The sequence below is a fragment of the Haliotis rubra genome, unplaced genomic scaffold, assembly GCF_003918875.1.
Source record: "Haliotis rubra isolate DU_JTF1 unplaced genomic scaffold, ASM391887v1 Scf643, whole genome shotgun sequence".
Classification (NCBI taxonomy): domain Eukaryota; kingdom Metazoa; phylum Mollusca; class Gastropoda; order Lepetellida; family Haliotidae; genus Haliotis; species Haliotis rubra.
The window spans coordinates 91,838-108,319 of record NW_025767350.1 but is presented as its reverse complement, the minus strand read 5'-3'; the positions used below and the strand labels follow the sequence as shown (position 1 = coordinate 108,319).

At 39.0% G+C, this 16,482-nt stretch overlaps 3 protein-coding genes across 3 annotated transcripts; all 3 read right to left on the bottom strand.

Annotated features, from left to right (window-relative positions):
- Window positions 1–2,496: 2,496 nt before the first annotated feature.
- On the bottom strand, window positions 2,497–4,886 carry LOC124256928 (myosin regulatory light chain LC-2, mantle muscle-like). The gene is made up of 6 exons (XM_046690897.1): window positions 4,851–4,886; window positions 4,194–4,269; window positions 3,646–3,747; window positions 3,345–3,423; window positions 2,935–2,983; window positions 2,497–2,653 (listed from the first exon to the last, which is right to left on the bottom strand). Exons 1-6 carry the CDS (start codon window positions 4,884–4,886, stop codon window positions 2,618–2,620), a joined length of 378 nt encoding a protein of 125 aa, XP_046546853.1. The 3' UTR covers window positions 2,497–2,617.
- Window positions 4,887–9,753: 4,867 nt separating this feature from the next.
- Window positions 9,754–13,122, bottom strand: LOC124256924 (myosin regulatory light chain B, smooth adductor muscle-like). The gene is made up of 6 exons (XM_046690895.1): window positions 13,061–13,122; window positions 12,514–12,589; window positions 11,770–11,871; window positions 11,468–11,546; window positions 11,025–11,073; window positions 9,754–10,106 (listed from the first exon to the last, which is right to left on the bottom strand). The coding sequence occupies exons 1-6, from the start codon at window positions 13,118–13,120 to the stop codon at window positions 9,999–10,001; spliced, it is 474 nt and encodes a 157-aa protein (XP_046546851.1). The 5' UTR covers window positions 13,121–13,122; the 3' UTR covers window positions 9,754–9,998.
- Window positions 13,123–13,917: 795 nt separating this feature from the next.
- LOC124256913 (myosin regulatory light chain B, smooth adductor muscle-like) lies at window positions 13,918–16,030 on the bottom strand. The gene is given in 6 exon segments (XM_046690885.1): window positions 13,918–13,981; window positions 14,376–14,390; window positions 14,392–14,452; window positions 14,674–14,775; window positions 15,421–15,496; window positions 15,971–16,030. Coding segments are annotated over 6 exon segments (378 nt in total).
- Between the last annotated feature and the right edge of the window lie 452 nt (window positions 16,031–16,482).

Here is a 16,482-nt window from a genome sequence, read left to right as displayed (position 1 = left end):
ATTGTGTTGAAGTCGAATGTTTCGGAGAAAATTATTACCATAAAGAAAGGTGCCCCATTGTATATGGTTGTTGGTGAATTAAGTAGAGTCTAATGTATATAATCTTCATAGTGAAGGTATTCACAGCTGTTGTTGGATTTCATGTATAGGTGAGGTGAGGTGAAAGTGGGTTAAACGTCGTGCTTGAGAATATTTCGCTCATATGACGACGTGCAATGCGTGTGTATGTGTATGTGCGGCTGCTTGTACTAGTCCAGACTTGAGCTGGTTTTATAGTGCTTGCCCACTGATATACCATGCCGCAGTGAAGCATGAATACCCCACTCAGACACATTATACTGACTCCGAGTCGACCAGTCCTTGTTGTACCCATTAATGCCGAGCGCCAGACAGGGACCAACAAGTACCATATTTTAACGTCTTTTGGTATGACGCGGTCGGGATTCGAACCCGCGACCTTCCGCTCTCCGGGTGGACGCTCTTTATTTTATGGGCCAATCCTATTTCATTAATAGGTAACACCCATGAGATTAGCTGTTTTAACCTGTCTTACTATTGGGATGTCTGACAAATGGGAGGATACCCCAAGGACAGGTGTCCGCAGAGCCATTGTCTATTGCAGCATTTAATGATTTTCTTAAAATTCAGTATTCAATAAAAGGAATGGGACATTGATATAACCATATGCAGATTAACATCCATGTTGCACTGAGAATGAGTATTTTCAAGCTATTCAATCAGATGTGGTATAAATACGTTGTGCGTTGATTTTTGTATTGTTTTGTTAATATTGGAAATAGATCAAATTGTGTTGAGTAAGCAAGTTTAGTTTTTCGACGCTTTTATCATATTCCAGCAATATCGCGGCGTGGGACAACAGAAATGGGCATCACACATTGTGACAAGCGAACGCTTTAACCACTAGACTACCCCACCGCCCGTTGTTGAGAAACAGTGGGTGGTGAAGGGCAAATAACATTCAGTATACGTATACGTGCACGTGTACTCGCATTTCTCTCGAGTGAGAGAGTGTTGTGTGAACGAGAAAATGTTCGGCGAGAAAGATGATGGCGGATGAGACAGTGATCTATCGGACTGACAGTGTGTGTGTTTTGGGTGAGAGAGTGTTGTGTGAAAGAGAAAATGTTCGGCGAGAAAGATGATGTTGGATGAGACAGTGATCTATCGGACTGAGAGCGTGTGTGTTTTGGGTGAGAGAGTGTTGTGTGAAAGAGAAAATGTTCGGCGAGAAAGATGATGTTGGATGAGACAGTGATCTATCGGACTGAGAGCGTGAGTGTTTTGGGTCGGAGAGTGTTGCAAGTGAGAGAGAAAATGTATCTTCGGTTAAAGAGTGTTCACGGGCAGAGACAGACTGTGTGTTTTGGGTAAAAGAGTGCGATAGGTGAGAGAGAAAATGTATGTTGGGTATGAGTGTTTTCTAGGGGCCTGAGAGAGAGTGTGTATTTTGGTTAAGAATGTGTTATAAGTGAGAGAGAAAATGTATGTTCGGTGAGAGAGTGTTCTATGGGGGAGAGAGTGTGTGGTTTGGGTAAGAGAGCGACAAAGGTGAGAGAGAAAATGCATGTTCGGTGAGAGAATGTTCTTGGGAGAGACAGACTGTGTGTTTTGTCCGAAAAGAGTGAAATATTTGAGAGAGAAAATGTATGTTGGGTTAAAGAGTGTTCTAGGGAGAGAGAGTGAGTTCTAGGGAAGAGAGAAAATGTATGTTGAGTGAGAGTGTTCTAGGGAGAGCGAGTGAGCTCTAGGGAAGAGGGAAAATGTATCTTGAGTGAGAGAGTGTTCCGGATGAGAGACAGACTGTGTGTTTGGGGAAAAAAGAGTGAAATAGTTGAAAGAGAAAATGTATGTTGAATGAAAGATTGTTCTAGGGAGAGCGAGTGAGTTTTGGGGAAGAGAGAAAATGCATGATGAGTGAGAGAGTGTTTTAGGGAGTATTTGTAAATGTGTCGATGTGTTCTTTATCACGGTGAAATCGCTAATGTGATAAGGTAATAGATACGTGAATGTGCAAGCAAATAACAATAGGAAGCTTCATTGAGGAAAATTGTTGGTCATGGGTGACAGTTATCATGGTGATACAGATTTGTCATTAGATGTGCAATATAGATCGTAACGGACGACTATGCACCATTTGTAAACATACACAAATCCGTTCGAGACAAGCTGAATTCTCACACATGTGAAGGAATGATAAGAGAAAGCAATTCCTTTTCTGGTCATATTTATTGTTGAAGTGGTATAAACAAAAACGTATATACATGTTTCGTAACATATTCGTTCATACATCTATTCCGATATTTGTCCGATATCACTGTAAATAAATTAAATAATGTCAACGATTACACAAATGTTTCCTATTATAATATCAAATCTTATGTACAAATTGACATGGCCGGTATTGTTATCACCACACATTCATTGCATGGTAACCAACTTGCACACCAGTATACAGTATAAGGTACCAAGACGTCGATCAACGTTGCGTTTGAGGTCGATAAAGGTTATTCATAAGGTCATGGTTTATGCCTTCATCTCCTCCTCGTCCTGTTTGCCCTTCAGCTTTCCGGTGAAGGCCACATAGTTGAACTGACCCTTAGTGATGGGGGGCTTCCTTCCATGTCATTTTGATCTGGATTAAAAATGATGAGCATCAAGTCATACAGTATATCTGTATATATGTCACTCCATACATTATTTATCGATTGAAGTGAATACAATTCGTTGATACAAAACAAGAGTGAAAATCGTGAAGTATTGCTTTGAACGTATATACGGACAAACGGAGCACCAAACTTTTTAGTGTGCTACCATTAATTCTGAATTCCGGAGTAGGCTCCATTTTTTTCTGTTAAATGACCCTGGTCTGAATATCGCACTGAGAACTATAAACATTCTGCTTCGTAAACTCACCTCATCTTGGGTAAAGTTATCTCCCATGTTCTGCAGGAGATCTTTGATGCTGAAGTAGAGTAAAATGATAGATATGATGAGTGAGTTTCACACAAACCATGATGAACTTAGACTATGTCAAAAGTGAACAGATTCAATTGAATTTAAGGCTGCTTTTGACCAACGTTACATAACGACATGGCCGGTTAATGTGTTACTATAGAAAATTGCGAGCAGACCAAAGGTCATACTTGGGGCAATTATGGGATTCAAACACTTGGTGGAGATGAAGGACAATTTGGTGAAGACAATCAAAGTATATTCAATTCTATAAATCATGTCTTTTTTAAATGATGCATATATATATCCGACTCAAGAAGAACGCCAGTTGAAATACTGTAAATGTTATAATATAGTATAGAAATGCTTACTAATCCTCAGGGAGGGTTCCCTTTCCATCTTCATCAAACATAGCGAAAGCATTCTTGATTGTTTCTTCCGAATCAGTACCTTGAAGAAGAAAAACAAATCTTATTAAAATCAGCATTCATTTGTATAAGATGAACAATATCTAGTTCGAAATGCAAATAATCCAATTCGTGTTAAACATGACTTTTCCTTGCGGTCACTTATTTTTAACAATTACGTCACTAGTTTATCAGCAATATCTATTTATCTTCTATAAAACTATAAGAATGCAATGGTTTTTTAAAGTTCTGCCATGTGACTTGCCTCCCATCTTCTCCCCGAACATGTTGAGGAAGGTGGTGAAGTTGAGTGGACCAGGGGCTTCCTTCAGCATCTCCTGCAGTTCGGCGTCAGATGGAACCTTTCCTGGAAATGTCAAGGAACAAGGGATGAATGAGGGAGTGGATAATTATTAGTAATGTCAAAGTAAGCATTAACTCGGCTCTTTAGCGACTTCGTTAAAAGTGTTTTTCCAAGGAGACAAAACAGTCGTTGTAGCTGGTATTACCAACCCGTACCAGTGGGTTAATTGAACATACAGCAGGCCTACCATTCAAATTCAAATTGATCTACGCCTTCTAGGCAATATTCAAGCAATGTGACAGCGCCAGACACCAAAAACGGTCTTCCTTCAATTTTGCCAAAAATGGAATCGAACCCGTTCCTTCGGCGTAACTAACGAACGATTCGATCACTTGGCCTCTCTAATTCCCCTTTCTGCATGAAGACATTCCATATTATTCAATCGTATTTATCTCATTCTGTTTATATCATCTACTTATATAAAACATTCTGTATAAGTTCGCTCTTACCCAGGTTGGCGTAGATGCTTTTCAGGTCATCAACCTGAATGATGCCATCCCTGTTGACGTCGATCAGAGCAAAGGCCTGAAACAGGCAAGATATATTCATGAAAAATACATAAAATAGACGTGACACATATGTCAATGAGTGTCATATAGTACAAGCTAGACCTTACACATAATCTCCTATTGAATGTCATGAAAGCATTTCGTTCTCATGTGTACAGGTTTATATATGCAGTTGTATCGCATATCTGATTTACTATTTAGCGACTAACGGGATCGGGTGGTCAGACTCGCTGACTTGGTTGACACATGTCATCGTATCCCAGTTGTGTAGATCGATACTCATGCTGTTGATCACTGGATTGTCTGGTCCAGACTGGATTATTTACAGACCATATAGCTGGAATATTGCTGGGTGCGTCGTAAAGCTAAACTCACTCAACACTCACTCACTTTTTCACTATTTGAGAGATCGCAGTTGTTACAACGAATATGATATACACTGTATTAATTCCTTGACAGCAGTTCTACTTGGATCCGTGGCTACAGAATCTACTCGTTGTACTCACAGTCAAATGAATTTTAATACTGATGACCGAATCTTGATTTCAAGTCCCATCATCCCTACGTACATTTAAGTTCACATAAAACATTGCTCACCTCTTTAAATTCCTGGACCTGAGCAGGGCGGAACATAGCGAGTACGTTGGTGGGTGCCATTGTTGATATCTACAAGCAAAGAAGCATGTATTTTACTGTACGATATGAAAGCTTGAATCTAAAATTACATCTTCCACCATCGTCGGCAGCCTTTGTCTTTTGCAGGTGATGAGTATAATTCCGAAAGATTACGAGCATTCGTGTAATTCCGGTTGAATTCGGATGTATTTGAAAATAAAGTTTGGAGCCGAACTGGTTCCACTGAATGTATACGAAGTAAAATTGGGGATTTTAGCCAAATCTAAATCCGATCGCGGATCATGAACAGCGAGGGAGAGTATTTATCCAGGAGAATGGCTTTTGAAACAGTTACAGATACAGTTTCTTGAATCTGAAAAGATTTGAGGAACTTACCTTGAATCAGCTGGTGCGAGCGAACGAAGAGTTGAGATGTCTGACTGGAAGTCGAGGTGATACTGACAATCTTGAAATCGACTGTGTTTATATACACCTATCTTCCATGCGTAAAAGCATATCGTGTGACCGTTTCTCTGTGTAATGAGTCAACATTGCGTCACGTTGACGCATCTAATGAGTCTGGCCACGTGGTCACTCATGAAGCGGTCATTTGAGCACCCGCTAATGTTCTGACCACGTGCTCTTGGCTGGGGGTCGAATATGCATATTGAAATATACACGACTACAATATACACCACTGTAATATACATGTGTTTAAGGTCAGGGTTGTGAAAGACACATTACACGACGGGGGGTGTAAGTAACGTCACGTAATAGACTGAATACAGCAGACTGCAGGGAAATGTATGTCATTTACACTGTGTCACTGCTCACTCAATCAATCTTTATTTCAGCACTGAGGAGGCCACAGGCCTTTAGTACATTTCATACATACAATTTACATCATGGCTTGATATAAAACCGCAACATTTTGAATTGCAATTTCATTTGAACAATTCAGTAGAGAAGAACATATATCAATGGGTGAATGGACAAAATATAATTCTTTAATATATGTTTTACGTACTTTATTATATCCTATACATACAAGAAGAAAATGATATTCGTCTTCTTTATTAATTATATTATTATTAATACAGCATCTACATATTTTATCTTCGCTTTTGATATTCATAAATGTATTCACGCATACATCTACCAAGCATATAAATCAAACTGTTTTTACCTGCTGTCAATGCTTTCCAGCATCAGGTGATATTTGTAGATCAAAAGAACCACATTATATACTCTCCTTTATTAATCAGTGAGTGTATAAAGCCAAACAACGCGTGCAACATGATCATTTCGAAATGATGTTTCAAGTCTGAAAAATGCCTGTGATGTGATAATGGATCAGAATATTGATAAGGAAACATCACTTCTATAGTCATTAAACGTAACTGCCAAATGTCCATTATAAGTCTCCGTCAAAATACAATAAGTATGTGTACAATGTCTGTGCAGTAGCTTGTTATTTCTCCACACAAGTGTTCTACAAGTGGCGTGTATTAGAACTAAACAACAAATGCTTTGTGATTTTTTATTTTAAACAAACCAAATGATGTACAAAAGTACCAAGACAAAACAGTTTGCTCAATGTGTTATTTCTTTTAAGAAGTGCGAACCTATGTAGAAATGGTACGTAACATACGCGTGCAATGTAATTATTGTGAAATTGAGTAGAACTGAGGATGGTGTAATGCTTAAGAAATTTTGAATTGTGAACAAGTTTTTGCCAGTTTTTGTAGAGGTATATTACTAGAATATTGCTAAAAAGCGGCTAAAACTAAACTCAATCACTCCAACATATTGACTTAACCACGCAAATAAAAGACATTTCTTACATGTGACACCCAGTTATATTTCCCATTTCTGTGTGGCAGTTATAGCATTGTTAACGTTGGTTGGTTGCTTTGTTGTTTCACGCTGCTCTCAGCAATATTCCAGCTATATGGCACCGGTCTGTAAACAATCGAGTCTGGACCAGACAACCCAGTGATCAACAGCATGATCATCGATCTGAGAGCCTTTTCTCGTCTTAAACTATATATTGCAGCTCTAGATCTAGCATCAATTTCTGTGATAGCTGATGCGATCCTCTGCGAAGGGAGGCCATTTTTGTCACACGAGTATCTTCAAAGGCGTACATTGAATTATCATCAGTTGCGACAGTGGTAAGTAAGAGCTGGTTGAGGTACAGGCAAACATCTTTGTGTTGAACTTCGATGTGTCGAACCTACGGTTGTCTCGAAGTAAAGCTTAATACCTTCGTAGTCTTTCAGTTTTCGTCTGATTTTCGATTGTGTCGATCTTGGCTCAACTCGAAGTATTCACGTATGTCTTCAACTTGAATACATAGAAGCTTTCACCAGGAGATATTGATTATAAACGATTTCTGAGACCGATTTACAATATTAAAGGTCTACCTTTGTTGATTATCTCCAGCGTGTTTGCTTCCATTTAATTCAGGTTTTTCTCTGTAGTACGTCTTGAAATCAGACTTTGATTGCTCGTAAGCTTGAGTATTTACATCATAGTTGTATTTGTACATGTAGATAGTTCAAATGTGTTTACTCTTCTGATTTTAGCCTAGTGTTGATGTTCTCTCCGACCGTGCTATTCTTACAATAACGACACTTGCCGTTTAAAACATATTGCAATATGTATAAGGAACTGATACAATATTTGATATACAGATAAGGGTTATTTGCATACTGTTCATTGTAGAACAAAATCGACATTTAATGTGCTTGACGATCTACGGAATGCTGTCTTAATCAATCACAGAGAAGTAAGATAAGATGCTGGTAAAAATGCCTTCATTGATTTCACAGGTCTTGACGGACATCCATTGGGACAAGTTGCGTTTTTGGATAATATTTTTCCCTGGTGGTGAGTGTTTTGAGAGTTGAGTTTTCTTCTTTTCAAGGACAATTCTATCATGGCACAAGCTCATATTGATTGTGTAGACCATGATGGCGCAAATACAAAAGGGACAATACCCTTTCCATGATCTTAAGAATTCTCTGGTGAAAGACGTCTTATTGTAAAATTCCAACTATATCGAGACTGTTTCACTAGCAGGTGTTTCAGAAAGGAGAGCGTATGCTGACCAACAAATACGTGCAAAAGCTGAAATGAAAATAGCCAGCTGCATCGGATATCACTCTGATCTTGAATCTACGAAATCTGAATAAAATTTTGTCATGGCACAGCGGTTTTCAGGATAATCGAACTCGAACAGAATGAATATCAAAGAACAGCTTGTATGCAAAATGACTGTTTACATTCGATAAGACAAATAATATTACCTTTTCCGAAACAAACATCGACGTATATGATGATGATATAATATGATATTTACAGTATTGATGATTAACAGAGGATAATAACTGTGAGATGATGGTGATGATGATGATGATTATGATTATGATGATGATGATTTATATTATTTATACAGATTTCCCGATCAGAGTTTACATCACTTTTCTCTCCGACGAAGACAAATTGTCTTTGAATGACCTGTGAGATGATGGTGATAAAGTAATTAATCAATCAGCGTGTTATGATGATGAAAAATATATGTACAACCGAAATAACGCATTTCATTATGAACTACTTAAGGGAAATTGACCTGTGTCATAAATTGTAACTATGTAATGTGTACGGTGGATTGATTGCTTCTAAATTTGGTCCTATGACTTTTTCTGTACACAAGTAATGTAATGAATGTATATGTGTTTAAAAAAAAATCATTTAAACTTTGTACTGAAAATTTGTATGCGCAGTCTTGGTCTCGTTGCGACGCAAAAATCAACCCAACTGAACTCAACCTTAAATATAGTCCCAATGCGTCAGTCAACGTCTTAACGGCATCTGTCTATGGTCTTTGAATTGCATTCAAAAGTGTTATTGGATGTCGGCTTTTTATTCATGTCGATTTTGTACCCCTTCCCCAGGAGCATGTACTCCGAACTGTTGTGTTCCTCACGATACAGACGTTGACATCCACAAATTCCATAAATATATTTAGAAAAGGAAGATCTCATATGCAACCAGTATGCCAAGGGAACAAAAACCAGTATCCTCCATCATTTAAAATATCTAAGACTTAGTACTTGTGCTACACCTTAAACGAGATATATACAGTGAAACTACGGAAATAAATTACTCATACAGCATATAAAAATCAACAGCCGGGTTGACATTTATGCAAGACATTTCTAGTGTTCAGAATGTGACAATATGAAAGAGTATGTCTACCTTGACATGATATGTAAAAAGGTAAGCGTCTATTCAGCACATATAGGTTCTTTGAGTGGCGTGTACAAGTCGATATGATGAACAAGTCGATAAAGTCGATATGATGAACAAGTCGATATGATGAACAAGGGGTTATTTCTATGTCTATCATCACTTGCTTGATGACCGGTGAAGATCCGGCTTAGAATTGGTCTTCAGTAACGGATGCTTGTCGTAAGAGGCGACTAACGGGATCGGGTGATCAGACTCGTTGACTTGATTGACACATGTCATCGTATTCCAACTGCATAGATTGATGCTCACGCTGTTGATCACTGAATTATCTGGTCCAGACTCGAATATTACAGCTCGGCGCCATAGAGCTGAAATATTGCTTAGCGCAGCGTTAAACAACCAACCAACCAACCAACCACTTGCTTGATAACGGTGTTAGCATCTACACCGAAACGTCACATATATTGTAGACGTACAGAAGTTGTATAACCATGGAACTACCCCTCCTGTTCTTCGGATATAGGCCGCACGTGATAAAGAATTGGCAAGAGAAAGCAAGGTCATTTCTGTTGATGTTTATTACTGAGATAGTATAAATACAAACGTATATACATGTATGGTACACATTCGTTCACTTGACAATCATCCACACTGTAATTTGTCTGATATCATTGTTCTTTAAAAAATTCAGAAGACTAGATAAATTCAATGTTCAATAATACGTCGTATGTACACATTGACGTTACGTATCGACACAGTTACACTTCACAGTAATGTGCTTTACGATTAGTATGCATTGGCAACGACACTAAGACGTAGGTCAAAGTTACGTGTAAGGCTCATGTAGGTCAAGGTTATATATAAGGTCAAGGTTTATGCCTTCATCTCCTCCTCGTCCTGTTTGCCCTTCAATTTCCCGGTGAAGGCCACGTAGTTGAACTGACCCTTAGTAATAGGTGCTTCCTTCCATGTCATTTTGATCTGGATTAAAAACAAACAAACAATAGTATTAATATGTATACCATATAGATATATATGCTTTTCTATACATTCTTTTATTGTGACAACGTTACGAATTCACTTTCTAAAAAAATAAGGAGAACAACATTCGGGCTGTTCCAGAAATGAGGCCATGTTAATAGATATGAAAAACTATTGGAGACATATTGCAAGGTTTCGAAGTATTGATGCAACCAAGCCAAATAAAAGGTAGTCACCTCTCGCAGTAATCCCGGAGTTATCTCCCTTTTCTGTAAAATGACCTCGGACCCGCATATCTCACTATGTATCTCACATATCTCACTATGTATCTCACATATCTCACTGTGTATCTCACATATCTCACTGTGTATCTCACATATCTCACTGTGTATCTCACATATCTCACTATGTATCTCACATATCTTACTGTGTATCTCACATATCTCACTGTGTATCTCACATATCTCACTGTGTATCTCACATATCTCACTGTGTATCTCACATATCTCACTGTGTATCTCACATATCTCACTATGTATCTCACATATCTCACACTGTGTATCTCACACATATCTCACTATGTATCTCACATATCTCACTGTGTATCTCACATATCTCACTGTGTATCTCACATATCTCACTATGTATCTCACATATCTCACTATGTATCTCACATATCTCACTGTGTATCTCACATATCTCACTATGTATCTCACATATCTCACTGTGTATCTCACATATCTCACTATGTATCTCACATATCTCATCTCACATATCTCACTGTGTATCTCACATATCTCACTATGTATCTCACATATCTCACTATGTATCTCACATATCTCACTATGTATCTCACATATCTCACTATGTATCTCACATATCTCACTATGTATCTCACATATATCACTGTGTACTCACCTCATCTTGGGTAAAGTTATCTCCCATGTTTTGCAGGAGATCCTTGATGCTGAAGTAGAATGAAAGGATATATATGATTAGTGAGCTTCAGATAAACCAGAAAGCACCCAATCTGCCATAGTTACAGAATAAATTGATTAGAAAGCCTATTTTAAGTAATGGCGGGTTAGTTTAATATGAACAATCATTGACTACGAATCCATGATGAAAGCTCGAGTAAAGATCAGAGACAACCATTAGCCTGTCGGGTGTGGGCAATCAAAACAATATCTATCTATATTTGTATCTATGGTAATCATCGTCTCTTCATTTTATGTCTTCAATTATCAAAGCGTTTGTGACTCCATGACTTCAAACGCTATCAATTTAGATTTGACTAACCGCCAGTGACTCATTTGTTTGTTCTTTCGGGAAATTAACAGCACAGTGTTTGAATTGCTTACTAGTCCTCAGGGAGGGTTCCCTTTCCATCTTCGTCAAACATAGCGAAAGCATTCTTGATTGTCTCTTCAGAATCAGTACCTTAAAGAAGAAAAAACAAATTCATTATTGGAAGCATTATTTGTTGAAAGAATGTTCATCGGGGATGTCTTAAATCCCTGTGCATGGTGACAGGGGTAAACATTTCCTTTGTTTGAGATCGATTCTTTTGACATTCACATCACTGGTGTATTCCTTATTTGATGAATGTACGAATACAGCATTTGAAGTTTTGGCTTTGCCATCGTACTGCCATGTGACTTACCTCCCATCTTCTCCCCGAACATGTTGAGGAAGGTGGTGAAGTTGAGTGGACCAGGGGCTTCCTTCAGCATCTCCTGCAGTTCGGCGTCAGATGGAACCTTTCCTGGAAATGTCAAGGAACAATATCTTTGGGTGAGTGCAAAGTTATCATTTAGCATGAAAGTCAGGATGAATTCGATTCTTTCTCGACATTCTTGAAAGTGTGATTGGAACGAGACAGAGAAGCCAGTGTAACGGGTGTTGACAACAACATTACTTGAAGTACTGATGTCCAAAAGTCAAGTGAGTGAGTGTGGTTGTACGCCTCTTTTAGCAATATCCCAGCAATATCACAGCGGGAGACACCAGAAATGGGCTTCACACATTGTGCCCATGTGGGGAATCGAACCCGGGCATCTCGGGATAAACGCTTTAACCATCTAACCATGCTATCTCGCTGGCCCTACAACAGTAAAGCTTTACGGCTTATCATGAAAATGGCCCATCATTGAAATTCGACCTTTTTGAAAGAATCGTAACTACTACAAGCAACTTAACTTTGTGTGGTAACTACGATTCTTATCCGTGGACCTTCATGAAGCCATATAATCCAAATACTAGTTTGATATGGAACTAGATCATAACCGGGACTATCAGCGTATCCTGGTACAGCCATGGAACGTCACGTGGACCATGCCCCGCTTACATTAGATATTCAACGTTATAATACCTATCTCTGTTTGATATTCTACATCAGTATTCTTACCCAGGTTGGCGTAGATACTCTTCAGGTCATCAACCTGTATGATGCCGTCCCTGTTGACGTCGATCAGAGCAAAGGCCTGAAATAAACATGAAATAGACATGGATTAATATCATTGTGCGTATTAGAACTTCAAAGAGCAGTTGATCGTCCTTAAGTCTGTCTGATTTCGTTGCAAATCCCTCTTAGGCCCGTATAAGAAAGGAATGTTCATAATTAATTATATTTTCCAAAGCTTAACACTCGATTCTTAAGCTTACAAGAATTTCTTTGTCTCAACCCCATACCGGGGCATTTTCCTATTACTGCAATTTCCGCTTCATGGTCTTTCCATTTCAAAAGTGTCATCTTTGACTTCATCATAAATACAGACAAATTGAGTCATTTTACCATTTTGACATTTTGATACGATTTTTAAAGCCTTTTCCGGACATTGATTTCGCCTGGTTGTCATGGATACACTGTACATTGTATGAAATATGTTTCTTGACAGGAGTTCCGTTTATTGTCAATTGTCAGTACGTATTCACAAAATGACATCATCACTCACCTCTTTAAATTCCTGGACCTGAGCAGGGCGGAACATAGCGAGAACGTTGGTGGGAGCCATTGTTGATTTCTACAAGCAGATAAGCATGTATGTAATAGATTGCTAGAATCTATAAGGCCACTACTTACTTATTTATCATGAGAATGTTTTACTTTCCGTGACGGAAACAATACGATTTTCCCGAGAAAATACCAGAATTTACGTTTGTAAGATATTCGGTGGACGTTGAAAGTCTACAGAAACAAGGAATGGAATTAAAGTGCGCTTTTAGTACCGTGTCTGAGACTGATGACAACTCATGAACAGTATGGGACTACCAAGGCTGACATGAATAAAATCGTAAGGAGTATTTATGAAGAGGATCGGAACGGAACGAATCTTAGATTCTTAGATTCCGAAATGGTCCAGCTGTATGTCGGCAGTATACGGTCTGGATCAGACAATCCAGTGATCATGAGCATCGATCTGCGCAATTGGGATACGATGACATGTGTCAACCACGTCAGCGAGCCTGACCACCCGATCCTGTTAGTAGCCTCTTACCGCAAGCATGGGTTGCTGAAGACCAATTCTAATGCGGATCTTTAAGGGTAGTAACAGAAACAGTTTTTAGAATATGAACAGATTTGTCGACCTTACCTTGAATCAGCTGGTGCGAGCGAACGAAGAGTTGAGATGTCTGACTGGAAGTCGAGGTGATACTGACAATCCTGAAATCGACTGTGTTTATATACACCTATCTTCCATACATAAAAGCATATCGTGTGACCGTTTCTCTGTGTAATTAGTCAACATTGCGTCACATTGACGCATCTAATGAGTCTGGCCACGTGGTCACTCAGGAAGCTCCACATATATCACTGTGTACTCACCTCATCTTGGGTAAAGTTATCTCCCATGTTTTGCAGGAGATCCTTGATGCTGAAGTAGAATGAAAGGATATATATGATTAGTGAGCTTCAGATAAACCAGAAAGCACCCAATCTGCCATAGTTACAGAATAAATTGATTAGAAAGCCTATTTTAAGTAATGGCGGGTTAGTTTAATATGAACAATCATTGACTACGAATCCATGATGAAAGCTCGAGTAAAGATCAGAGACAACCATTAGCCTGTCGGGTGTGGGCAATCAAAACAATATCTATCTATATTTGTATCTATGGTAATCATCGTCTCTTCATTTTATGTCTTCAATTATCAAAGCGTTTGTGACTCCATGACTTCAAACGCTATCAATTTAGATTTGACTAACCGCCAGTGACTCATTTGTTTGTTCTTTCGGGAAATTAACAGCACAGTGTTTGAATTGCTTACTAGTCCTCAGGAGGGTTCCTTTCCATCTTCGTCAAACATAGCGAAAGCATTCTTGATTGTCTCTTCAGAATCAGTACCTTTAAAGAAGAAAAACAAATTCATTATTGGAAGCATTATTTGTTGAAAGAATGTTCATCGGGGATGTCTTAAATCCTGTGCATGGTGACAGGGTAAACATTTCCTTTGTTTGAGATCGATTCTTTTGACATTCACATCACTGGTGTATTCCTTATTTGATGAATGTACGAATACAGCATTTGAAGTTTTGGCTTTGCCATCGTACTGCCATGTGACTTACCTCCCATCTTCTCCCCGAACATGTTGAGGAAGGTGGTGAAGTTGAGTGGACCAGGGGCTTCCTTCAGCATCTCCTGCAGTTCGGCGTCAGATGGAACCTTTCCTGGAAATATCAAGGAACAATATCTTTGGGTGAGTGCAAAGTTATCATTTAGCATGAAAGTCAGGATTAATTCGATTCTTTCTCGACATTCTTGAAAGTGTGATTGGAACGAGACAGAGAAGCCAGTGTAACGGGTGTTGACAGCAACATTACTTGAAGTACTGATGTCCAAAAGTCAAGTGAGTGAGTGAGTGGGTGTGGTTGTACGCCTCTTTTAGCAATATCCCAGCAATATCACAGCGGGAGACACCAGAAATGGGCTTCACACATTGTGCCCATGTTGGGAATCGAACCCGGGCATCTCGGGATAAACGCTTTAACCACCTAACCATGCTATCTCGCTGGCCCTACAACAGTAAAGCTTTACGGCTTATCATGAAATGGCCCATCATTCAAGTTCGACCTTTTTGAAAGAATCGCAACTACTACAAGCAACTTAACTTTGTGTGGTAACTACGATTCCTATCCGTGGACCTTTATGAAGCCATATAATCCAAAAGCTAGTTTGATATGGAACTAGATCATAACCGGGACTATCAGCGTATCCTGGTACAGCCATGGAACGTCACTCATGCCCCCGCTTACATTAGATATTCAACGTTATAATACCTATTTCTGTTTGATATTCTACATCAGTATTCTTACCCAGGTTGGCGTAGATACTCTTCAGGTCATCAACCTGTATGATACCGTCCCTGTTGACGTCGATCAGAGCAAAGGCCTGAAATAAACATGAAATAGACATTGATTAATATCATTGTGCGTATTAGAACCTCAAAGAGCGGTATACTCGTGCTTAAGTCTGTCTGATTTCGTTGCAAATCCCTCTTAGGCCCGTATAAGAAAGGAATGTTCATAATTAATTATATTTTCCAAAGCTTAACACTCGATTCTTAAGCCCACAAGAATTTCTTTGTCTCAACCCCATACCGGGGCATTTTCCTATTGCTGCCATTTCCGATTCATGGTCTTTCCATTTCAAAAGTGTCATCTTTGACTTCATCATAAATACAGACAAATTGAGTCATTTTACCATTTTGACATTTTGATACGATTTTTAAAGCCTTTTCCCGGACATTGATTTCGCCTGGTTGTCATGGATACACTGTACATTGTATGAAATATGTTTCTTGACAGGAGTTCCGTTTATTGTCAATTGTCAAGTACGTATTCACAAAATGACATCATCACTCACCTCTTTAAATTCCTGGACCTGAGCAGGGCGGAACATAGCGAGAACGTTGGTGGGAGCCATTGTTGATTTCTACAAGCAGATAAGCATGTATGTAATAGATTGCTAGAATCTAAGGCCACATCTTACTTATTTCTCAGGAGAATGTTTTACTTTCCGTTGACGGAAACAATACGATTTTCCCGAGAAAATACCAGAATTTACGTTTTAAGATATTCGGTGGACGTTGAATGTCTACAGAAACAAGGAATGGAATTAAAGTGCGCTTTTAGGTCCGTGTCTGAGACTGATGACAGCTCAGGAACAGTATGGGACTACCAAGGCATGACATGAATAAAATCGTATGGAGTATTTATGAAGAGGATCGGAACGGAACGAATCTTAGATTCTTAGATTCCGCAATGGTCCAGCTGTATGTCGGCAGTATACGGTCTGGATCAGACAATCCAGTGATCATGAGCATCGATCTGCGCAATTGGGATACGATGACATGTGTCAACCACGTCAGCGAGCCT

What these genes read in the sequence shown, in the direction of transcription:
- LOC124256928 (XM_046690897.1), bottom strand. Translation starts at nt 4,886, where the DNA reads ATGTTCCGCCCTGCTCAGGTCCAGGAATTTAAAGAG. An exon ending in GTTCGGGGAGAAGATGGGAG is followed by an intron (nt 3,424 to 3,645) that starts GCAAGTCACATG and finishes TTCTTCTTCAAG; the next exon opens with GTACTGATTCGGAAGAAACA. An exon ending in ATAACTTTACCCAAGATGAG is followed by an intron (nt 2,654 to 2,934) that starts GTGAGTTTACGA and finishes TTTTTAATCCAG; the next exon opens with ATCAAAATGACATGGAAGGA.
- LOC124256924 (XM_046690895.1), bottom strand. Translation starts at nt 13,120, where the DNA reads ATGGCTCCCACCAACGTTCTCGCTATGTTCCGCCCTGCTCAGGTCCAG. An exon ending in AGGTCCAGGAATTTAAAGAG is followed by an intron (nt 12,590 to 13,060) that starts GTGAGTGATGAT and finishes TGTTTATTTCAG; the next exon opens with GCCTTTGCTCTGATCGACGT. An exon ending in GAGTATCTACGCCAACCTGG is followed by an intron (nt 11,872 to 12,513) that starts GTAAGAATACTG and finishes TGACATTTCCAG; the next exon opens with GAAAGGTTCCATCTGACGCC.